This window comes from Pungitius pungitius, chromosome 9 (genome assembly GCF_949316345.1).
Source record: "Pungitius pungitius chromosome 9, fPunPun2.1, whole genome shotgun sequence".
NCBI classification, from domain to species: domain Eukaryota; kingdom Metazoa; phylum Chordata; class Actinopteri; order Perciformes; family Gasterosteidae; genus Pungitius; species Pungitius pungitius.
This window is the reverse complement of record NC_084908.1, coordinates 3,063,563-3,084,935: the sequence shown is the minus strand read 5'-3', so window position 1 is coordinate 3,084,935 and position 21,373 is coordinate 3,063,563. Positions and strand designations below refer to the sequence as shown.

The 21,373-nt window shown below is 46.7% G+C and overlaps 1 protein-coding gene across 10 annotated transcripts in view; it reads right to left on the bottom strand.

Annotated features, from left to right (window-relative positions):
• Positions 1-8,888: 8,888 nt before the first annotated feature.
• The window catches only part of LOC119218216 (septin-9-like), a 55,030-nt gene continuing 42,545 nt past the window's right edge, over positions 8,889-21,373 (bottom strand). For 6 of the 10 annotated variants that reach the window (XM_062564481.1, XM_037472464.2, XM_037472467.2 and 3 more), the window contains exons 3-10: positions 19,704-19,832; positions 19,482-19,563; positions 19,112-19,249; positions 15,741-15,858; positions 13,966-14,061; positions 13,617-13,713; positions 11,432-11,483; positions 8,893-10,763 (exon numbers count right to left, since the gene is read on the bottom strand). In XM_062564481.1, the coding sequence (XP_062420465.1) occupies positions 10,544-10,763; positions 11,432-11,483; positions 13,617-13,713; positions 13,966-14,061; positions 15,741-15,858; positions 19,112-19,249; positions 19,482-19,563; positions 19,704-19,832 (932 nt within the window). In that variant the 3' untranslated portion in view covers positions 8,893-10,543. Of the gene's footprint in view, positions 10,764-11,431; positions 11,484-13,616; positions 13,714-13,965; positions 14,062-15,740; positions 15,859-19,111; positions 19,250-19,481; positions 19,564-19,703; positions 19,833-21,373 lie in introns of all 10 variants that reach the window. The other 4 variants (XM_037472463.2, XM_062564480.1, XM_037472462.2 and 1 more) reach the window with 1 other exon arrangement.

Here is a 21,373-nt window from a genome sequence, read left to right as displayed (position 1 = left end):
AGTGTAACTTCAATCCCTGGTCGACCCGAAGAATCAGACACGACCATCATTTCAGTTTTACTCAAAAGAAAGTTCAAAAACCAAGTTGTTCTTTGATGGCTTTGCCCAGCTAATCCTGGCATAGCGCTTTGTGTTGTGAAATCAGAATGCACCCCCCCCCGGACACATTTATGTAGCAGTTGTGTGAAGCCGCTGGTTGGTATCACAGAACAAATTACTCCCACCGCCCCCCGCTTCTTCCAGCAGCCTTATCTTTTTGATTTGGTGCCCTTAAAGCCAGAGAGTTTGTTTTTCCTCTTTCTACATAAACAGATGAAAAAAAGCTGCTTACGGCCTTAAACGCTCAGAGGAGGGGCAGACAGCTGTGGTAAATGCAGAGGCAGACTCACAAGCTAAATAAAAGTGACCCACTTGCGGCCAACATATTCATGCTGCACACCCAGAGCTCCTTTGAAGTGTAGTCAGGAGCCCTTAAGGTTCAGGGAGGAGAAAAAAAACACGATTTCTCTGCTTCTGCATTTTTCTTTGTCCTTCTAGTCCTCCCTCCTCCTCCTCCTCCTCCTCCTCCTCCTCCTCCCTCATTTTCTAATTTTCCCGAGGACGGAGGTTTCTTCCTGCCTGCCTGGCACATGACATTGATTTCCATCACCGCTTGAAAATAACCTCGCAGCTGTTGCCAGGGCAACCAGCATCTACCTTTTTTGCATTTTTGCATATCGCCGCCAAGTTTTTTTTTTCTTCTTTCTTTCTCCTGTCTCCCTTTTCCCATTTTGCGTTGGCCGCGGCTCGCAAATGGGACGGGATGACAAATGCTCTCAGGTAGAGAGGCGATGGCAGGGGATGGAGAGAGGGGGGGGGGGGGGGGGGGTGATGGAAGAGGATGAGAGAGCAGCGGTGGGGTGGGTGGTGAGTTTAGGTGGAAGAGGGAGGGTGGGGGTTGCAAAGAGAGATGGATGGCCGTGCCAGGCGGGAGCGGGCAGGGCCGCTGTGGAAACCCAGGCAACGTAGTTGCGTGCTTGTGTGTGTGTGTGTGTGTGTGTTTTTGTTGTGGGGACGGTTATTGATGTAACCCCTTTGGGGGGCTGGAGGGTGCAGGTGGACCACTGGGGGGTGGGTGGGTGGCAATGAAAAAAACACCTAAGCACCACCATCGTAGGACTCCTGCCTCCTAATAAACGACATAGTGGCTGTCCAAAGATTAAGAGAGAGAGAGAGAGAGAGAGAGAGGAAAAGAAAACTGCGTTCCTTCACTGATGCACCATGAATGCAAGAGTGTGGTCTTCTTGCTTTGGTTGCTTGCAGCTCAGTGGCGGAGCAAAGGGAGGCATCTTTGTTAGTTGTACGTGCACAGGAGCAAGTATGAACGAGTGCTCGGGGGATGGAGAGAGAGAGAGAGAGAGAGAGAGAGAGAGAGAGTCCAGGCTCCCCACGGGCGTTATAGCCAACGTTTGCCTCGTGGTTTCTCTTCCCCTTTCCTGTATCAACACCCCAGTCAAAGTGCAGCCAGGGAGAAAATTAATTTCTTATTACCTGATTATATTATTAGGTTTCGCTTGAAGTGACATTTGAATATTTCATATCAGCATTTCCCAGAGCAGGTTATAGTGTGGTGGACTTGTTAAAGCGGGGCCACAGGGTCGCGCGGGGCAGACCGGCAGCGCGAGCCCAAATCAAGGGGCCCCGGATTCGTCTGAGACGAGCCTCCCCATCCCGAGGAGTAGACTAGCGCTGGCAATATGCTTGCAGGAAGCAATTTGCTCGAGGGATATCCCCACACACACACACACACACACACGGAGAGACGCACACAGCAAAGCAGCGCAACACCCAGCCATCGGATTAAATGGTTGGTTGAGGAGTTTCACACGTGTAAAGCGCTCACCTGCACGCGCTTTCTTTACACGTGCAAGGGGGGAGTTTATTTTATTTATTTTTAAATAAACACAAGCTCACTGCATTCATCCGCCCAGCCTTTGGATTTGGCTTTCATTCCTCCTCTGCTCCGACACACATAGGATTTGAGATGTGACCGATTCCCAGCAAAGCACCCTCCCTGCATCCCTCAAACTGATAGTGGAATTCATCTTTTGAGGCCATCAAATGAACAAAATGAGGAAAAGAAACAGCATGCACTGCAGTGGTACCAACCAGGGGGTATATACCGAGTAAGAAAAAAAGGTAGACATAGATAGACGCCAAGTGTAAATCAATCTCATGTTATATGTCCGGAGCTCAGAATGTCCTGATAAGTCTTAGAGGGGCCTTCGGTAGACAAAATTGATCATTACAAAATTCATGAATTCCAGAAATCCTAACTTGGGTCGCTTTCCTCCAGGAGGGCAATGTTATTATTTTTCCACCGCTCTCAATCCCTCCAACAAATCTACACACTCTGTGGCTGAGGCGCGAGAAAAGGGCAAATTTGCATACTTTCCATAAGGGAGAAAATCTGATAATATAAATGTAAATAAGGTGGGCTTAACTTATACCTTCCCCGAGAAAACAGAGAACTGATAACACGAGTGGGCAGCAGGCGGAGGAGGCAAGGTGGGTGGAGGGTAGAAGGCTCCAAAGGGGCTCCTGGATCAGTATGTGCATTTAATGTCAGGTCCTGACAATGGGCAATGAGCTTGATGCGTAATGTGTTGCTGCTGGAGACAGACAGCAGGAGGCAGTAGTGCAGCGTCAGCAGCACAGATGCAAACACATGCTTCTGCTGCTCCGGTCCCATCTGCTGCACGCCCATTATTGTTGGAATGCTTTGAAATATTCCCAGTACTGTTCTTCGAATCTTTATTTAACTTCTTCTATTTCTTCCACGCCACCTTTTAACTCTTTCACACTTTCAGCTGTCAAAACTGTTCAAATATAAAATATTCAGCTCCTTTTTGGGCTTTCCAGCTATGACCTTTCAGCTTTCTAGCTCTTATAATTGAATTTGTAAAAATCATAAAATCATTAACTTCTTTAACATGGTTTTCCGATGAAGAATTTTTTTCAAATCCTCTTGAACTTCAATTTTCAAATCCTTCTGCTCCGTCTTTCAGGTACAGACGACATTTAAACTTTAAAATGTTGACAAAAGTCTAAACTATTTAATAAAAGAAACAGCTTGTAAAAATCTATTGTACTTTTTTCATAATCACTTCCTCACCATTTCTCTTTTCTCTTTCTCCTCCTCCCTCCCTGTACCTCCCTTGCCCCGCCCACCCAATCCCATCATTTCAAAATAAAACCCCCATGGAGGGAATTCTTACTGTAATGTTTGTGATGAGGCCTATCAATTAATAACTTCTTAGTTTGAAGGAAAAACATTAGCTGTGTCTCAAAGTCGCAAGGACGCATTCGTTTCAACGCACGCAGCCCCCCAGGAGCCGATTTGGAGGACACATCGGATGTATCCTTTGCGGCCCAGCATATCCCATCATGCAGTGTGTGCTGACGAGGATTTGGTTTATTCAGGACGGAGGCGGGTGATCCGACATAACCTTCATATCTACCGATATGAATGTAATTAAAACAATAAGGTACGAGAGGCTGTACTTTATCGTCCAATAATGTAACAGTTCGAGGGCCCGACCCGCAGCCTCAATGATTATCTTTACCTTAATCATGAAGCTTAGAATGAAGTTTTGTTGAAATACATATTGCTCTTTCAAATACTACTACAACTACTACTAATATTACTAGTACTACTTGTAGTACTACTAACACAGGTACTGCTACTAGCAATACTAATACTGCTTTTACGTTTTGACATACAACGAATGCACCAGATACTGTACATGCGACAAAATTGTAAGAGAAGCAGAAGAACAGAACAAATCAGGTTGGTGGAGAATGGTTTAATTCTTCCTTAGAGCGGTACAAGCCCACAGGGGTACCAAATGTGATTCACATTATCATGACCTCGAAGGGGAGGGTTTTATCACAGTGTGACTACGAGGATGCCAACTCGGTCAATGGTGCGTGAAACTGCCTTCTTTTATTGGCATGGCATTCAATCAGTTACTCTTGGGTATATGTCCTTGGCTTTGCAGCGGGGGCCACCCATTACAGCGCTCCCCTGCACCTGCCCACATCTCGGTAAGCAATTCCTTTTAATGCCCTCCTATTTGTTCCCCGCCAGCAGCACAGCAACATTCACCCCGACTAAACAACCTTTGCCTCCCTGGAGGTGCGCCTTCTCCTCTGCCACCGACCGCCGGTGACTTGAATGAAATATGCAGCTGTCTTTTAATCAAAACAAGGCTAATCTGCATAGGGACAGGCCGGGGCGGGGCGGACCCTCCTCCACCCCCCCCCCCAACACCCGGGCAGGGTGCGAGCTGGCCGCCATCCGGGCATGCGGGGATGCGGTGCGGAGGGGGGCGGGAATGGTGGAGTGTGATTGGTGGGAACGTGGCTGGAAACGAGAACAATCCCTATTAAGCTCACAAGCAGATGGAAGTTGTGCATTAGCATACATCGACGGCGAAACTGGCGCCTGCGCTTTGAGTCCAGGAGGGTGAGCTGGCAGAGCTCAAGGGTAAATCGGGCAGAGGGTTAGGGAGCACTAGTGGTCCGTGTGCGTCTGTGTGTACACATCTGTGTAAATAAATTGGGGACAAAATCGGCTTCATGCAGAGCTTCAACAAACGCATCAACGAAACAGAGGTTAATTACCGAATGACATCGTGTGAAGTAGCTCAAAAGGACACAAAGGCTAGAGAAAACATGTGTATGTGTGTGTGTGTGTGTGTGTGTGTGTCGCACCAGCACAGACAGGCGTTGGCCCGCTCCACAATAGGCTGGCCAGCCAGATGGAGAACGGGTCGACTGGAAGTGCATCTGGTTGGCTTCGCTGGCTGGCCCGGTGGCTCATTGGCTGTCTGGCTGGGAGAACTCTGCCTGGTAACGACGGAGCCATTGAAGGAACGGGGAGAGCTGGGGGTTTTTTTTTTTAACATTGAGACGCTCCGTCTTTCTCACTCTCTTAAACTTGATCCTTGATCTATCTCATTCGCAGACAGATGGCATTGAATTAAATTGGCTTTATTCCTACAAACGCAAGGTGAATCACTGTACTATTGCCAGGAGACCCTGGTAACGTGCCGCCGTGGAGCAATATGCTGCTGGGTGAAGTGCAATGACATACAAGGAGGGAGGTTAACCCCGACACATCATGTATCTGCTGATAGATTTGCCAAGGATTTCTATATGTCTGAGGCCGCTCTGTGGTGGAGGGAAGAGGCGAACAACACTTCCTGAGGATTAATCTGTACATAGTTACTGTGAATTATTATCAGGATCCCCTGGGGAGGAAAAAACAGACGGACAGACACTCATACGTTGCCAATATCCAACTAATGTATATATATATATATACATATATCCTGCAGACGGACGGCTCACCATCTGAGAGGAAGTGATGACACACGTTTTACCTCACCTCATCAGATCCACCTGGCGTGAGCCAATAGTTCTTTAAACCTCGCCATGTAGCTGGGAGTTGTTGAGTGGCTAATTGATTCAGATCCCCCCCCCAGTGTTGGCGGTGTGCGTCTGCCATTAGCGGAGAACGCTGCTGAACACGTTTTAAGCCTATGGCAGGGGAGGTTTGTTTCTTCGGTTGTGACCTCTGTTCTTGTTGTGGAAAATGAAGGCTGACTGACATCAGTGCAGATTGTATTATTGAGCCTCGTGGGGGTTTTCCTTGCAAATCAACAAACCCTGCTGCTCACTTGATAATACTGCTTCCAGATTATGACATTATAAATGTACTTCACTCACAGAGAAGCCATTTTGGAATCCGGAACAGTAAGTGGCAGCAACACAGCTGCCCTTAGTTAGGACATTTCACACAAAGAATTCTGTCAACGTGACAAAAAGTCAACGTGACCTCATGAATTTGTGAAAGGAGTTTACGTCACAATCTGTGATTGCGACCCTACACACTCAAGCTCGCTAGATAGCAGCTATAAAAAAAAAAGCTAGTTTTACATTGAATTCTTTCATTAATTCAGTAATACTTGGACCTGGTTGTTTTACGTCGTGTGCATGACTCAGCCCTGTAACGACACATGACGGCATGTAAGATGCTTCTTCGTTGTGCATCTTTGGAGAAATTGTATTTTGGTGTGTGTAAATTCTCCTCTCCACCTCTCCCTGACCCTGTGGCGTTTTCCAAGGAAAGGTGGTTAGGAAGAGACGATAAAGGGTCATTCTTTGGACTATTCCAATCCAGCCTCAGTTTTTAATCCAAGATTTACAAAAACAACGTTGTAATCCTTACAGTTATGAAACTGTAAGGATTACAACTAACTGAGAGCATGGGTGAGTTAATTAAAGCACCACGTAGAATTTGTTTGTGCCTGTTTCCCTGACGTCTAAGATAATTTTTGTGTGTTTGATCAAAGGATTTCTGTTTATCTCTTCTAAGGAGATTACACATGTTAGAAATGACTTTTTTCCCCACTGTTGTTTCTGTCTCTGCAACCTTCCACTTCAAGAGGCAGCTCTGAAAGCTCAGTCTGGCTCAAACGGTCTCGGTCAGTATCTGTCACGCACGCATATTCTTCAACAATAGCACATTTCATCCTCTCATTTATTGCGCTATGAGATGCATTTCTAATGAGCCAAGTCGTAAAATTAGATGAAGACATGCAGTGAGAAAGTACAGCTGTCTGTTACTATGCAACACCAAATTGGTTTAGTACCTGCTGCAGCCAGTGGACCTCTCAGAGCGGCGTCTCAGTTGTCATTATCGGCCCCCTTCACGCTTTGGGTGGCTGCCTGGGAAACAGTCGATATAGAAGTGTCAACCTTGGGTGAGTGCTAGGTTTATACGGATTGTTGTACGTTGTCTCTCACCTTCGCGTTTTCCGTTTTTCACTCTTCGGCGTCCTTCTAGTGAAAGAGCAGCTCCTCGCGGATGAGGCCGCGACAGAGAAGGCCACAGCGGGAGCCCCCGACGCGTGAAAGGCGGCCGTCACACAAGCCTTCCACAAACAACACTGTCAACACGTCAGCGATCAGCACGGTAGTTGAGAAAGAGGATGACAGGGGTGTAAATGAGAAGCCCTATTAAGCCAGGGCCCTGTGAGCAGGGTGTGATGCCAGTGCGCGGCAAAAAAAAGGCAGATTTGCTCTCAGTTGGGGCGGCGTATGCTGCTTGTTTTATTAAATATTAATAAAATGGTATGTCTGGTTCACTCTTGTGAACTTGATATCTTGTGAAAAACTGGGAAAATGTAGCACAAACATCCACACACTCGAGGAGGAACTGATTCGAGTTGGGTGGTGGAAGGTCAAAGGTCAAGGTAACCGTGACCTCACGTCTGTCCCATTCAGGTCATGTCTCAAAAATACCACCAGTTCATTTTTTTTCAAATTCGGCACAAACACTTTTAATTTGGATTTTGGAGATCACTGATTCAAGCACAACTATGGCATTTTCATTTCTTGAAGGAACATTGGGAGAAAGACATCTCTGCATCTTAACATTTGCCTCTGCAAACGGCTGACGGGGGGGCTGTCAGGTAGAGGTGCGGGTTGAAGGCAGGACTCGCATGCAGAGTTTCGAGGGTTCTAAGAGGTGCTCTTTATTCAGACACACAACTCAAAGGAACGTGCACCAACGACGACGGGTGACATAGACAATGAGGCGACAAGGGACAACAGGCACACGGGGCTTAAACACACAAGGGAGGTGCAGGTGATTGGACACAGGTGGAAACACTCAGGCAATCACATGACAGGACAGGAAGTGAAGCTCACCCAGAGACACGAGAGACAAGAAACTACAAAATAAAACCGGAAGAGGACCCAAACCGTGACAGGGGCGAACGGTACGGACACCGGCGGCGGGCCGCGAGTTCGGAATCTATGGTTAAAATACACGTATTCTGCCACATGCTGTTGGAGATGCGACCACGTTCACTCTGCGTCTCATTGAACTAACTGATCTCTCTGCGGTCACTGAAGCAACACAATGCGTGGAACATACACATCAGAGCCAAGAGCAACGAGTCAACGAATGCTGCTAACACATCCCGTCGGACCAGGATTATATATTTATATCCATTAATGAACTTTTCTCCCCATGTTACCCTGGTAACCGCTGGCATCGCAGACGGATTTATAGCATACACACGTTTAATTGCGTTGATTTTTACTGTGAAAATCGATGTACTGTACTGCCTCCCACCTGTCTTGAAAACTCCATGTTTTCCATGCGGGCCAAAGATAATTCATTCACGGGCCGGGATGCGGCCCGCAGACCTTGAGTTTGACACATGTGGTGTTGAGGGAGAAGATCAGTGGGGAGAGCCCACATCCCTGTGGGGCGTCAGTGCCGATAGTGCTGGAGCTGATTATTCCCAGCCTCCCCTGCTGCGTCCTGTCTGTCAGGAGGTTGGTGGTCCACTGACAGGTGGGGGGCCGGCCCAGTGACCTGGGTAGAGTTTGATATAAGTAAAGTTTGGGGGTCCAGCAGGGGCCGTGTGATGTTCTTCGGGTGGGTCAACAGCGGCTTCTCAAAAGGTTTTCATGACCACCATTTCTTTGGGACCGGGATGATGGTGGAGCGGACGAAGCTCAGGCGAGCGACGTTGAGCGTGAAGGTGGGGGGCAGCCGGTCAGCACAGACTTTTAGGCAGGAAACAGCGTCTGGCCACGGGACCCTACGTTTTTAAATGTGGACAAAACAGATTTGCCGTTGTCAATTATATCTGAGGTGAGGTGAAATAAGGATGAATAACAATGGATTCCATTTTTAACTTGGTTACTAAAATGATGCTATTTTATAGGTTCAACATTTTGATAATTGATCCACACCTGTGAGAACCATCAGCATGAAGCGACATCAGCTCTAAGCGGTCGTTTCGACAATCAAGACAATCAACTTTTAACAATAAAAATATCAATCTTTATTCTTTAAGATAGCATATCAAAGATAGAACCTCAATCTATGATACCATAACAAATTACACAAGAACTTTACAACAGTAAACAAGATGTAACCCAATAACCTCTCTCCGGATAAAAGACAATAGTTTTCTTGGTTGTTGGAAAGTATTCTCTTCTCTACATTTGTATGCAACATATGAGAGAATTACACTCTTGGTTATTTGAGTTAGAAAAGGTATGATGACATTAAAAATTTAGATTTAGCCTCTATAAATTATCCCATGAGTTTGTATTAATGTGCACATATTAACATGAACTCTGTCTGCAATTTCAAGGGTGTTATTTTGCTTCCTCAGTTGTAGTAATATATCTCCATAATCTTGTTATTACAGTTATCGGCAGAATCGATTGGTTATGTATAAATAACATCCTTTGCACTCTGGTGCCAGTTATAAGCCGAGCCAACAGGGTACAACATGGTGTAAAAACGCAGGCCACTAAAAACAAATACGTCTAAAGCTAAAAGATAATCGCTTGTAGAGACCTGCAACAAACCTCTGAAAGCCACAAGCTGGAATGAAAGTTGAATTGAACCGATTACACTTAACATACACATAAATATCTATTCATAAATCAACTCTATATATTGTATGTGCTTCTCTTTAGAACAGAAAAAAAGACTTTTATTTGGCAAGGATAAAAATGAACAAAAGAGTTGCACAGATAACTCCACAACCCCCATTGTATCCAATCACATTAGAAGATGAACAGCAATAAAGATACAATAGCAAATGTAAAAGGCAAGGCATGACCGTATTACACAACATTGGCATTATATAGAAAGAGACAGGAGGGTTTGGCAATAACGGGTTTTTAAAAACATCATAACACGACTGAAAAAGTGGAAATGGGGACTATTTCTTTCAAAGCTGCTCCACACTGCCACGACTTGTTCTTCTTGTATTATTTTGCAGCGTGGAGGTGTCAACAATGTATTTACTTTCTCCATGATACTATGAACCTAATCTAAATAATCCTACTTAACCATAGTTTCTATACAAAACTCTACACCGAAACACAAAGCACACCAGGCCATTGGCACAAACAGTTAATTCTAGTTTAGAGCTAATGTGTTGTCGGATATGCTGTACTTCATTTGGAATTATGCCATTTCTCCTCGGCTGGACAATCCTGAAGGGGCTAGAGTTGTCCACCCAAGATCCATGCAAAGGGGATTCTGTGCACAGCAGGCCTCTTTTCTCTCTCACTCTGTTTCCAACATGCTCACTGATTCAGATCCAAACATTGTACATTATTTCACTAACTATTCACTTTCATTAGCCTCGCTGCGATCCATACACGAAACACTGATAGATTTACGGATTATCCATCACAGGTTTATTCTTGTAAACAACCGAATATACGTTGCATTGTGCAGTCACACCATGGGGGGGGGGGGGGAATGTTGGGATTTACTCGGATGTGTCATGGAACTTCCTGTTGAAAGGTAGTCAGTCCTTCTAGGTAACAAAAGATAGGCTTCACAGCATGAGAGTGTGTGTGTGTGTGTGTGTGTGTGTGTGTGTGTAAACAGAACACATGGGCGACTGCGTGTTCCGTGCCTGGCTGTGTCCCGACACCCTACGTGTGGACTCTACATCTCGTGGGAGTGGGCTTGGTGCGGCGCGGCGACCCCGTTGGCCTGCGGGGGGCTGCTGGGCTGCTCCTCGGGCTGACCGTTGGCCTTGGGCTGGGCCGCCGGCCGCTCGGGCTGCTGCGAGATGAAGTGGCCGTTGGACTCGTTTAACCGGCGGACGCGATACGTCTCGTAGTGGATGCTGCCTGTGATGTCCTTGATGTTCTCCATGTGTGTCCTGAAAGACGGAAAAAAAACCAAAAGTATAGCTCAGTAAAGAAAGCAAAAGACATCACAGTTTTTGTGGTCGAAGGGTTAAGGATTGGTGCTCGCTGCCACAAAGGAAAGCCTCTTATGCAAGGTTTGAATACACATATATACATGTATGAGAGCCAAATAAAAACACACAAGCAAAGCAGAATTGTGTGTGTGTGTGTGTGTGTGTGTTGTCCCTGAAAAAAGCAGAAAAACAAGCTAAGAAAGCAAACTAAGTGATGCGTTCTGTGTGTCTTTCCCTCTGTATCCTCCACTCTGGTTCAGTGCTAAATACAGTGTGTGGGGGACAGTGACCAGTCATTTAGGTTTTGAGAATAAACCAATTTATTTATTCATAAAACATTATGTCAGACTTCCTCCTGCACTAACAAGCTCAAATTAAATAGAGAACCTTTTGTGGACGTGCCTGTTGTAATAACACTGTGTAGGGGAGCACTCACTCGCCTTCTCAAACAACTTCATTACTATTGATTTGAGTAGGGACGCGTAGCTTTCTAGCGTCCCGGGGCGGTTTCAAATTCGTTTCTAATAAATAAATAAATAAATATATAGAGCTGCTGGAGGCTCGGCCATGACAGGTCTTTAATATCAGTCCCTGCATATCTTTAGATTTTAAAAATGGATGCTCACCTGATGAGGAGGTCTCGCAGGTAAGCAAACTCACAGTGTGCAATGTTCTCAACTGCAGGGGAGAGAAAAGAAGGACACATTAGATAATTATAACAACCTTTAATTATAACACTCAGAAAAAGCCGTTTTGAATGCAGCAGTCAAGATGAATTAGGGTCGAACTTTACACACACACACACAATGCAATATTCCACTTGCCATCCCTCCAAGCACCACCGCCCTGCCGTGTTGTACTAAAGTCGACCCAACACAACATCTCCGGCAACTCTCTGAAGCCACGATAACACACTGAGCAATTTTACACATCTCCGCTCTCCTCGATATTGGAGAACATTAAGTGAGACGTTTTAAACAAACTCCCCGTGACAAGCTGCTGCTGCTGCTGCTGCCTCCGGTAGGGCTAACACATGTTTGAATTATAGATTATGTCAAGAGTGTAAATGAAAAAAAAAAAAGAGGGAGGGTGCTTTTTATGTAAAGCTTTGAAATCCATGGGCAGGAAATTAAATTCTCTTTGAAAAGGAGGAGGGTGGAATAACGCGCTGATTAGTGGCGTCGAGGGGAAGGCGCTACTTATTTTAAGCGAGCCGCACTGCCGGTATCTCCTCTCTCCCCTCGTCCACCCGATGTGCGGTATGTACATCTAAAATGTCTGAGTCAACTCTATTCCTTCCTTTTCATCTCCACCCCTGAACAGTCCCCACTCCAGCAGCCAAGTGGCCTCTTCTCTCCTTCCTTTGTTCCCTCGTTCCCTCTCTGAATTCAAGGGGTCCAATGTGATTGTTCATTATGAGAAACATAATATATGGTGTCAGCTACATGTTTATAATCTTTTAAATGTTAAATAGCTTACTCACTTGTCACTTCCATGTGGTGAAAGAAGTAAAAAGAACAAAATATCAATGCTCTACCTCAATTTAAAAGCCAGGTCCAGGTTCATACTTGTATTTCGGGTTCCTACCAGGCCATGTTGACATGATTTAGCATTCATATATTCATATTTTTGTACTGTGTGTCTAAATACAGTATGAAAAACAAAGCGCCCGTCTCTCTTTAAGCCCCCCCCCTTCCTGCATGGTCCCCGTCTCCACAGAGACAGAGCTCAGCAACATCTCTGCCCAGGATTCTTTCCGTGGATTAAGCGGCATTATACGATCACAGCATTGATATACTAACATTTAAACTAGATCAACGACATTGAAACCTCAAATTACAGTCCTTGAGCGGACTCTAGGCGATACGGTTCCCTGAATGTCGTATTCCACGTGAACACTGAATCGCAGACAGGCGGCTCTCTGGAGTCAGAAGTCTGAATAATTTACAGGTTGTTAAAATGGTTTATATTAACTTATGTTTTACAGGGCATTCATAGCGTGGCCGGCTAATAAAAGAGAGCTCAGTGCAGAAGAATGTGCAGAAGTGCATCCTGGGAAGTACTAGTCCTCCAATTGTACTTTCACTGCTGTTTGGACAGATGTGTTCTCCCTCTGTTTCACCGTTTCTCTCTCACACACACACACACACACGGGGGTGAGGTGAGGACCTTCCCTTTCTAAGAACCTCCTTGGCAGTGTGAGGACACAGCACGGGCCAACAAAAATGTAAACTGTATGGCAGTGTGCGAGCGTGTGTCTGAGTTGTCCCAGAGGACACGCAGAGTCCCGGTAAATCTCTTCCTCCTGTCTGGTACGTGTCCCTAGCTACAGACTCAGAGAGACGTATGCACACAAACGCCTGGTAGTCAAACAGCAGATGGTTGAAGCAGCTCGCCCGGGACTTTAAGAGCAGCAGTTTGTAAATTCTCAACGTTGAAAATGCACCAAAGCGGAGAGTCTGCTGCCGCGCAGAGCTGTTGTTTTCTGGTACGTCGTGTGAATGCCGTCAGCCCACCTGGTGGCATGAATGTGATCAGCGATCAGAGGGCTGAAGCTACGAAGGTGTGAACCCTGGTGTGAGTTCGGTAAAGGAGAGTCACGTGTTTGAACAAAATCCAGGGTTCAGATGGACATTATAACATATGAGAAGGCCAATCTGTACCCAATACCCAAATGTACGATTTCAGATCCAACTGATGAATCATGAATCATTTTCCATTGTCTGTTTTAGAGGAGTTGGAACTGTGTGTGTGTGTGTGTGTGTGTGTGTGTGTGTGTGTGTGTGTGTGTGTGTGTGTGTGTGTGTTTACCCTCTATGGTGCCCCATTTTGTTTTCCTTCCCAGAATCTTCTTTCCGTTCACCTGGTACTCCTGGTCACTGCCCACGACAGCGAACGGGATCATTTCCTGTTGAGTGCACAGATGAACACAGTCACTGAAGCGACAATTTGTTTTCATGCTTGTATTCCTTCTCCACCACAAGAACAACATGCTGGTATCGACTTGTTTCTGTTTTTTTTTTTTTTAAGAAAAGGGAAATGAGGAGTCGAAAAGGAAAAAAATGGTGCGTTTGACCAACAAATTTAAACCTGCCAGCTACACATCTGTGAGTGGCATGATGTCTAGAGCCACGGGAGGACACCCAGCCACTGAACTCACCCTGATTTTGTCATTGATCATCCTGTCGTCTGCGTCCTCGTCAAACTCTTTCTGGGGGTAAACGTCGATCCCGTTGGCTCGCAGCTCTTCCCTGATCTGCACAAAGCCAAGCACAATGACGTGAAACCAGTATGTAAACTACCACACAGGGAACAGCAAGTATACGGCGTTTAATTAACCACGTCGTAGTAATCACAATTAAAATCTTAACCATACCGCCTCAAACGCGTGAATTCAGTCCCCAAAACACTCAACCACCACTTGATGCTGGGATTGAGTCCCGTTTACATACATTTAGGTCTGGGCTTGAGACTTGAGTTATGTCACACAGTCTGGTGTTGACATAGAATCACTAATATCCTTGACATGGAGGACTTAACATGAAGGCAAGCCGCTGTGGGGGGGGAGACAGTGGTATGGCTTATTGAATGGCCTCCGCTTTTCTTTATACGTCTTTTATACTTAAAACAATAAAAATAGACACACGGGCCCCTGGGAGGAACGTCCTCTTAATGAATGACTCCTCACTCCCACAATTGCATGTTTGACAATTGCCACTTCCTTGTAGATCCTTGGAAGCGTTTTTCTCAGGCTCACATTATCATTAACGCACACCGAGTTGAAAAAAAAAACAACGGTCAGAGGAATGCAAACGGCCCCTCGCAGCTGGACACGCCGAGGCTCAACATCTAATAGTAAAAACCCGTCTTATTCTCCTTTGGAGGTTGCTGCAGGAAAAGTGGAAGAAAAAAATAAATAAAAAGCACCTGGCTCACGCTGCTTTTAGTCAATAATCTGCGGGCTCATGCGGAGCATGTGCGGCCAACCAAAGCAATCCAGCTACAAGCCCCGCGGCTTCCTTTCTCTGCCAGGGGCCCGGTCCAAACGCCACCGTGTTCTTATTGGACGGTGCTCAGGCGTCAGAGGGGGGGGGGGAACGGTGTGCTAAGACACCCGTCGTGCTTCTCTAAAAATGAATAAAGCTTTTTAGGAAAGTCTGAAGGCCTGGAGGGAGGAACAGAGGTTTCAAAGGAAATGGTGGAGGAAGGCAGGTGGCTGACTGCCTCCTGCGGGTTGTGAATTATCCAGAAACACACTTAGGAAGGGAAGAAGGGGGGGACCGTTTAAGACCGGAGTGAGAATGTGTCGCAGGTAAAGCTACGGTCAGGAGGCAGCGGAGGAGACGCCGTGTGTGTGTTAATCGGACCTCTAACATCGCAGGTAAGGATGTCACAATGTCAGATTTTTAACTCTTAAAAAATTCATAGCTTTTCAATGTTTAGTCTCTTTAGATTTGCCGACTTTGACCTTTCGTTTGAAGTAAAGATAGGCGTATCACAAACATAAATTACCTTGGATTACTGAAACCTATTCACAGTTTCATATATTCCCCAGAGGTCATATTTCCATGCACCACACGGTGGAGATCTCAGACGTACGATTCCCTGGTACCGTAGGGCCTCGGATGGCAACCCGGGAAGAGGTTGGTCATCAGAAAAAGGGCCGGACTAAAGAGCACTGCTCAGTAAATAATAAAAATTAAAAAAATGCTTCCGTGGGAGTTTGCCCAGAAGGCTTTGGCCTGCGGCGCCTGCCATCTCCTCACATGTTACCGCCCCCGTGGTAACGGATACAAACATGAACACGTTTGTCTGTGAGGGTGGAATCCAAACGGTTTAAACCTACTCATCAGCCGTTTATTTTGATCCGTAAAGACCTGCTACAGGTTATTGCAGGTGTGCCTGTGCTAAAAGCAGCGCGGAAACTCGTCTCACCGTCTGTTTAAAGTCGTCCCTCTCCTCCAGGGTCAGGGTGTCGGCCTTGGCGATGACGGGGACGATGTTGACCACCTTGCTCAGGCGCCTCATGAACTCCACATCGAGAGGCCTCAGACTGAAAGGGAAGAGAGAGATGACAGCAGAGCTTCACTTCCTGTTCGCCGCTACAAAGCCCTGCAGAATCGTTCAAACCGCTGATATTTTTTCCTCTGACACCACAGAGACAAAAGCTTCTACACATCTTGACTCCTACCGCAGGAAGTAACAGCATGTGAATTCTTCAAAAATATGGCAATGAACAACATAAACCACTAGAGGGCAATCACGGTCCACTTCATTTTATTCAGTCGACACTGGTTTCCTATGTTGATGCTCATCTTGTTGCATCAACACCCACTGCTGTTTATTTTTCCTTTACTCATTAAAACTATTCTATTTTCACTTTCTGCTTTCCAGGAAAATGCAGATCTTGCACATTTGTTGTTTTCCCACAACTTGGAAATTCTCTTTTCCACTAAGGTTGTCACCTTTCTCCTCTCTCCTCCTCCTTTCTCATTTCTCTCTCTCTCTCTCCACTATGTGTTTTATTTTATTTTTATCCCTTCTCAACATTGCCTCCAGTCGCTCCTCCAGACAGACCGCCCGCCCCCCCCCACACTCCCGCTGCCTGCCTTGCCCTCCAATTAGCCCAGCAAAGCCAGGCCAGCCTGGTTCAAAGAGCCGGGGGCAGCCGGAGGGGAGGCCCCGGCCGGCTCTCCACAGTGACTGACAAGCACGTCGCGTGAACGCGGGAGGAAACACAGGGGTGGCGGCGTGCGTTACATGGAGCGAGACAGAGGAAATTAAGAAACCCGGGCGGCACGGCCGATAAAGAGCGATGACACAGCGAGCGGTGCCTTCAACCAGACTACTTCCAAATGCATTTGCTTTGACAACCGGCATGCGTCTTCTGCATTGCAAATCAGTAAGATAGAGAGGATTCTAAAGGGCGATCGGGATCATCTGTGTGAATGTTTATGGAGCATAAATGACTCCTTTTCAGCGTCCCTAAAATGTTCCAATGCAACGTACAAGCAGCGCGCCTGAGCAAACATGCACACTTTCACGTGTATCTTTGAAATATGAACAAATGGAGAGTGAATAAGAATGCACGCACGCATGCACAGGCATCCACTTAAAAAAAAAAAGGCCTGCACGCAGAGACTCAAGTCATGTTCGCGTGAGTTGAGAACACGCTGAGGTCTAAGGAGAAGCGGAGGAGAACGAGACAAACCACAAGCGTAGAAACCTCGGCTCTCTTTCCTCTCTACAATACACCAGGAAGCAGCTGTGAGTCAACGGGAGCACCTTCTTTTCCTCGGGAGGGCACGCTAAATGAGCTAACAACATGAGCCCCCCCCCCAGAAGGGGAAACAGCGTGGCTGACTGTGCCCTTATCATCAGGAGATGGCTGCCGGTGCCAAGAGCGCGTCCCGCCTCACCGAGCGCCACTCATCCGTCGGAGAGACCACAGAAGATACTGAAAAGCCAATATGCAGACGCGCAAATTGCATTAGAGCAAGGGCGTAATCACGCATTCTTTTGGGGGGGGCTGTGTCCCTCCCTAAATACCAATCTGCCCCTCCCAATATACAGCAAGAAATATGCAAACGTATATGTTCTACTTTCATTAATTTAGATGTGAATTCAAATGGTCACATTTTCATATCTATAGAATTTTAGCCAATGTAACAAAATAATGGGAAGAGTATTCATTTGGACCAAACAAGGGAAAAGTTGCTACGAATTGCTACGAGAATACGAATTGAAAGATTTTTGAAGAGGTTCGAAGATTTGTTCCAGCACTTTTTTACAGGATGGAGTGTAATGTTGTTTATTTAAGGTTAAAACCCATTTTGAAGTACATGGAAGCTGTGATTGCAAAGCATCTGCCATATGATACCTTTTCCGAGTCTCGTGCAACATCTGATCATGTCTCTTAACACACATTCATCTCTGGGCCAGGTGACAACGGAGGTCTTCCTCGTCATCCCGACTGCAACTTCCTGCCTGCATCTCGCATCCTTTACTCAACACAAGTGTGTATCTCCATGCGTTCATGTACATGTTTCAGTGTAGTTGAACTTTGAACACAGCGCGTTCGGTGGAGATGGAGGCGGGCGCTCGGGGGGTGCGTGCCGTGCGAAGGGGCCCAAATGAAGAGAAGTGCGACGCCGACACACAAGTGTGCATTCAGGCTGCAAGTGTTGTGCATGCATGCCGCCCACTGGAGTCCAGGACGCGCACTTCTTTACGGGAAAAGGGACACGCACATGAGCACATTCTTCAAAGCTGCAGCTGTGGCGACATGAGCAGATGATGAGGGGGGTCTGTCAAGCAGCAGGACACGCACACACGCGCGCGCGCACACACACACACACAAGCAGTCATGGAGACCACTCAGATGGTTGATGCGTGTGGGTGTTGGGTGTGTTTTTATCCACAATACAAAGTCCCTTCCAAGGAAATCCCGTGCGTGAGCACTGAGCCCCGCTGCGCTCCCTCCTTGACCCTCGGTGCACTTACGGACAGACCAATCCTCGCCGTCAAATGGAACAAATTACAGAGTGGACTTGGAGGACAACCCCCCCCCCCCCCCAAGTCCCTAATCACTGACTAAGCAGCAACATGATTGTGGTTTTGCATCATCTCTGCAGCAGTCGAGTGTGTCAACACAAATTCAAACCTGGTTAATTAGAGACATGTGCTGTGAAAAGAAGGGTTGTGTGTTTGCGTACAAGCCCCGTGCGGAAATCGTGTGCCGTATTAAGGCCCTTGTCACACTCCAAGTGGGATGGATCAGTATCTGTTTAATAACCTCTCCCTGATGAATAATGTATTAATCAAATCCAAATATTTGATGCTTCCCCTTTTAAAATATATCCAGTGATGAAAACTCTTTGTCAGGTAGTGATTTGCTATCTATATATATATATATATATATATATATATATATGCTCAAGGTGTTTGTAATACAGCCATAAATGCTTCGCTATCTGCTAATCAAGAAAGGACATCCCGATAATTGTTTCCTACGTCTCTCAGCTATGAGAACTGTCGGGTCGAATTTCACTGTGATATCCGACTCTTTTAAGACATGTTTCTCTGGAAGAGGGAATATGTTCCATATGTGGTCACTAAACACGGAGACGGTAAAAAAGAGCTGCAGAGGGATGTGGTTTAGGAGCTGTGGACAGACAATGGGGTCAGTGGGAGATTCCCAGAAGGCCTGAGTGGTCACAGCAGCTGTGGGAGAAGTTGGGTGGGGGGGGAGGGGGGTGGGCACAAAGAGGGCCGCAGATGGCCGCCTCTTTCACATGGGACCTTACCAGTGTCCTGTGGGCGGTATGAAGTATATGCAGCAGTGCACCCTGGAGTCCGGAATCCTCTTCTTCCTGTTGATGTTGACCTCCTCCTGCAGGTAGGCTTCATACTGGTCATTGATGAACTTCATAATGGGCTGCCAGCTGGCATAGGAAACAGGAACCGAAGCATTACAGCGAGTCCGCTGACTGAAGGAGTGACCATGCCAATGCAGTGATGCAAATAGACCCAATAACAGCTAATGAAGAATCCTCAACTCAACAGATCTCTTTTTTTAATCACTATATTTTTGCATTTTCAACACAGACAGGGTACACACACCCATATATGTATATATAGACATATACACATACATGTACACACATAGGCACTCACCAGTTTTCATTGTTGATCTGATCCCCGAAGCCCGGAGTGTCAATCACCGTCAGCTTCATCCTCACTCCTTTCTCCTCTATGTCTGCAAGAAAAAAAGATGCAGTTTAATTTTTTTGGACACAGAAGCAGGAAAAAAAAGAAAAAAGAACATACAGTATATGACGCGTTGATAATACTATTAATATTTCTGCTGAAGGCTACACGACATGAACATCGGCTAACCGTGACTGATGGACTTGATCTCGATGGTCTTGGGGATCCTCTCCTCCTGATTCGGTTGCACAGACTTACGGCTAACCTTCGATTTGAACAGGGTGTTCATCAGAGTGGACTTTCCCAGGCCACTTTGCCCTGATCAGGAAAACACACACACACACACAGTCAGAGAAACTGGGAAAACCTTTCCCCCGTGGTTTTAGTCTGGAACAGTCTACTCAAATACAATAGTCTTGTTCCTGAAGAAAATCCTGTGAAATTAAGTATGCATGACATCATCTGTAATAAATGGATTGCACGGGTTTGTGTGTGTCTCAGTGGACCTCTCGGCATTGCAGGACAGCTGCAGGGTCCAACGGGCAAGCTGTGGAGGCCAGGAGGACAGATGTATTGCACAGGCCACACACAAACACATACACACCGGTGTACTCTCGCGGGTAAAGGTCAAAGGCCATTTTTTAAGCATTTCAAGATGGATTACTTCACCAAACAAGTACGACATGTCTGAATTCTCGACACCTTGACTCCACAAGACATTTTGGTTTGCGCTTTTTTGTACGAAGCAACCAATAAAAAATAAAAAAAAGGTACAGTGTGTAGCTGACTACTAGCAAACAACAAGGAATCTTCTCTTGAAGGTGGCCCTTCATATCTAAAAGGTCACCCTCACAGAGTCCGCCAGGTTTAACCGCCATCTTGCCACAGCCGTCCAGAACGGACAAAACCAAATGGTGGCTCCAGAGGGAGTCTTTTGCACGTCTACATCACTTGAAGGGACCCGAGGTTGTTTCCGAGAGTAGCGTTTGGTATGCGCGACCTCGGAGTGAGTCATCGGCATTGCCACGGTTTTGCACTCGGTAGCCTCACATTAATGCTGACTCGGAAGGGGGGAGCGCGAGCAGTGGGGAGTTGGTTGTCATCTGCGACCACACTGCACTGTGCATCCAAGAAACTTTGGAAAATGTCATCGTTTTCTCATTTCCTCCCCCCCCCCGGCCTGTGTTGTTGACCTCCACCATTTCCCCACAGCGCTCAGTCCACGGTCCCAATGGACATCCACCGCGGCGTGGGGCGCGTCGCCAAGCTGGCTGCCCCCCCCCTCCCCCCCCCTGTGGCGCCCAGGATGGCCTTTTCCAACACCACTTTCTCTACCCATCGTTGCCACACACACACACACACACACTGCCTTCGGCCTACTTTCTCTCACACCCTCTCCGTGGTGGAACGCAGAAAAGGTCAGCTGGCTGAAGGGCAGGGATTAGTTAAAATGCACCTCACAGGAAGGTCCCTAAATGGTTCACAGGCTTCTGTAACCTTTCACGTCCTCGCTCGACGCCACAGGGACGAATGCAGCGGCCCGCGGAAACTTTATCAGACTGCGAAAGATGCCCTACTTTTTATACTTGCCTGTTTAAACTCACTGTTCTTCTCTGTTGTGAACTTCTAATGTGTTTAACTGTGGCATGCCCTGTGTGAGGGTATTGTTACACGACGCGGTATTATGTGATCTTACAACACAGTTTATCCTCGAGGTGTCACAGCACTGCAAGTGGACACATGTTCTTTTGAAACGAGACGCAGGACATAGAACGTGTCTCATCACCCGTTTCTCACTAAGGCGCCGACTCTACCCTCCCGTCATCGCCCTAAATCAGTCCTCCTCCTGCGTTCGGTGT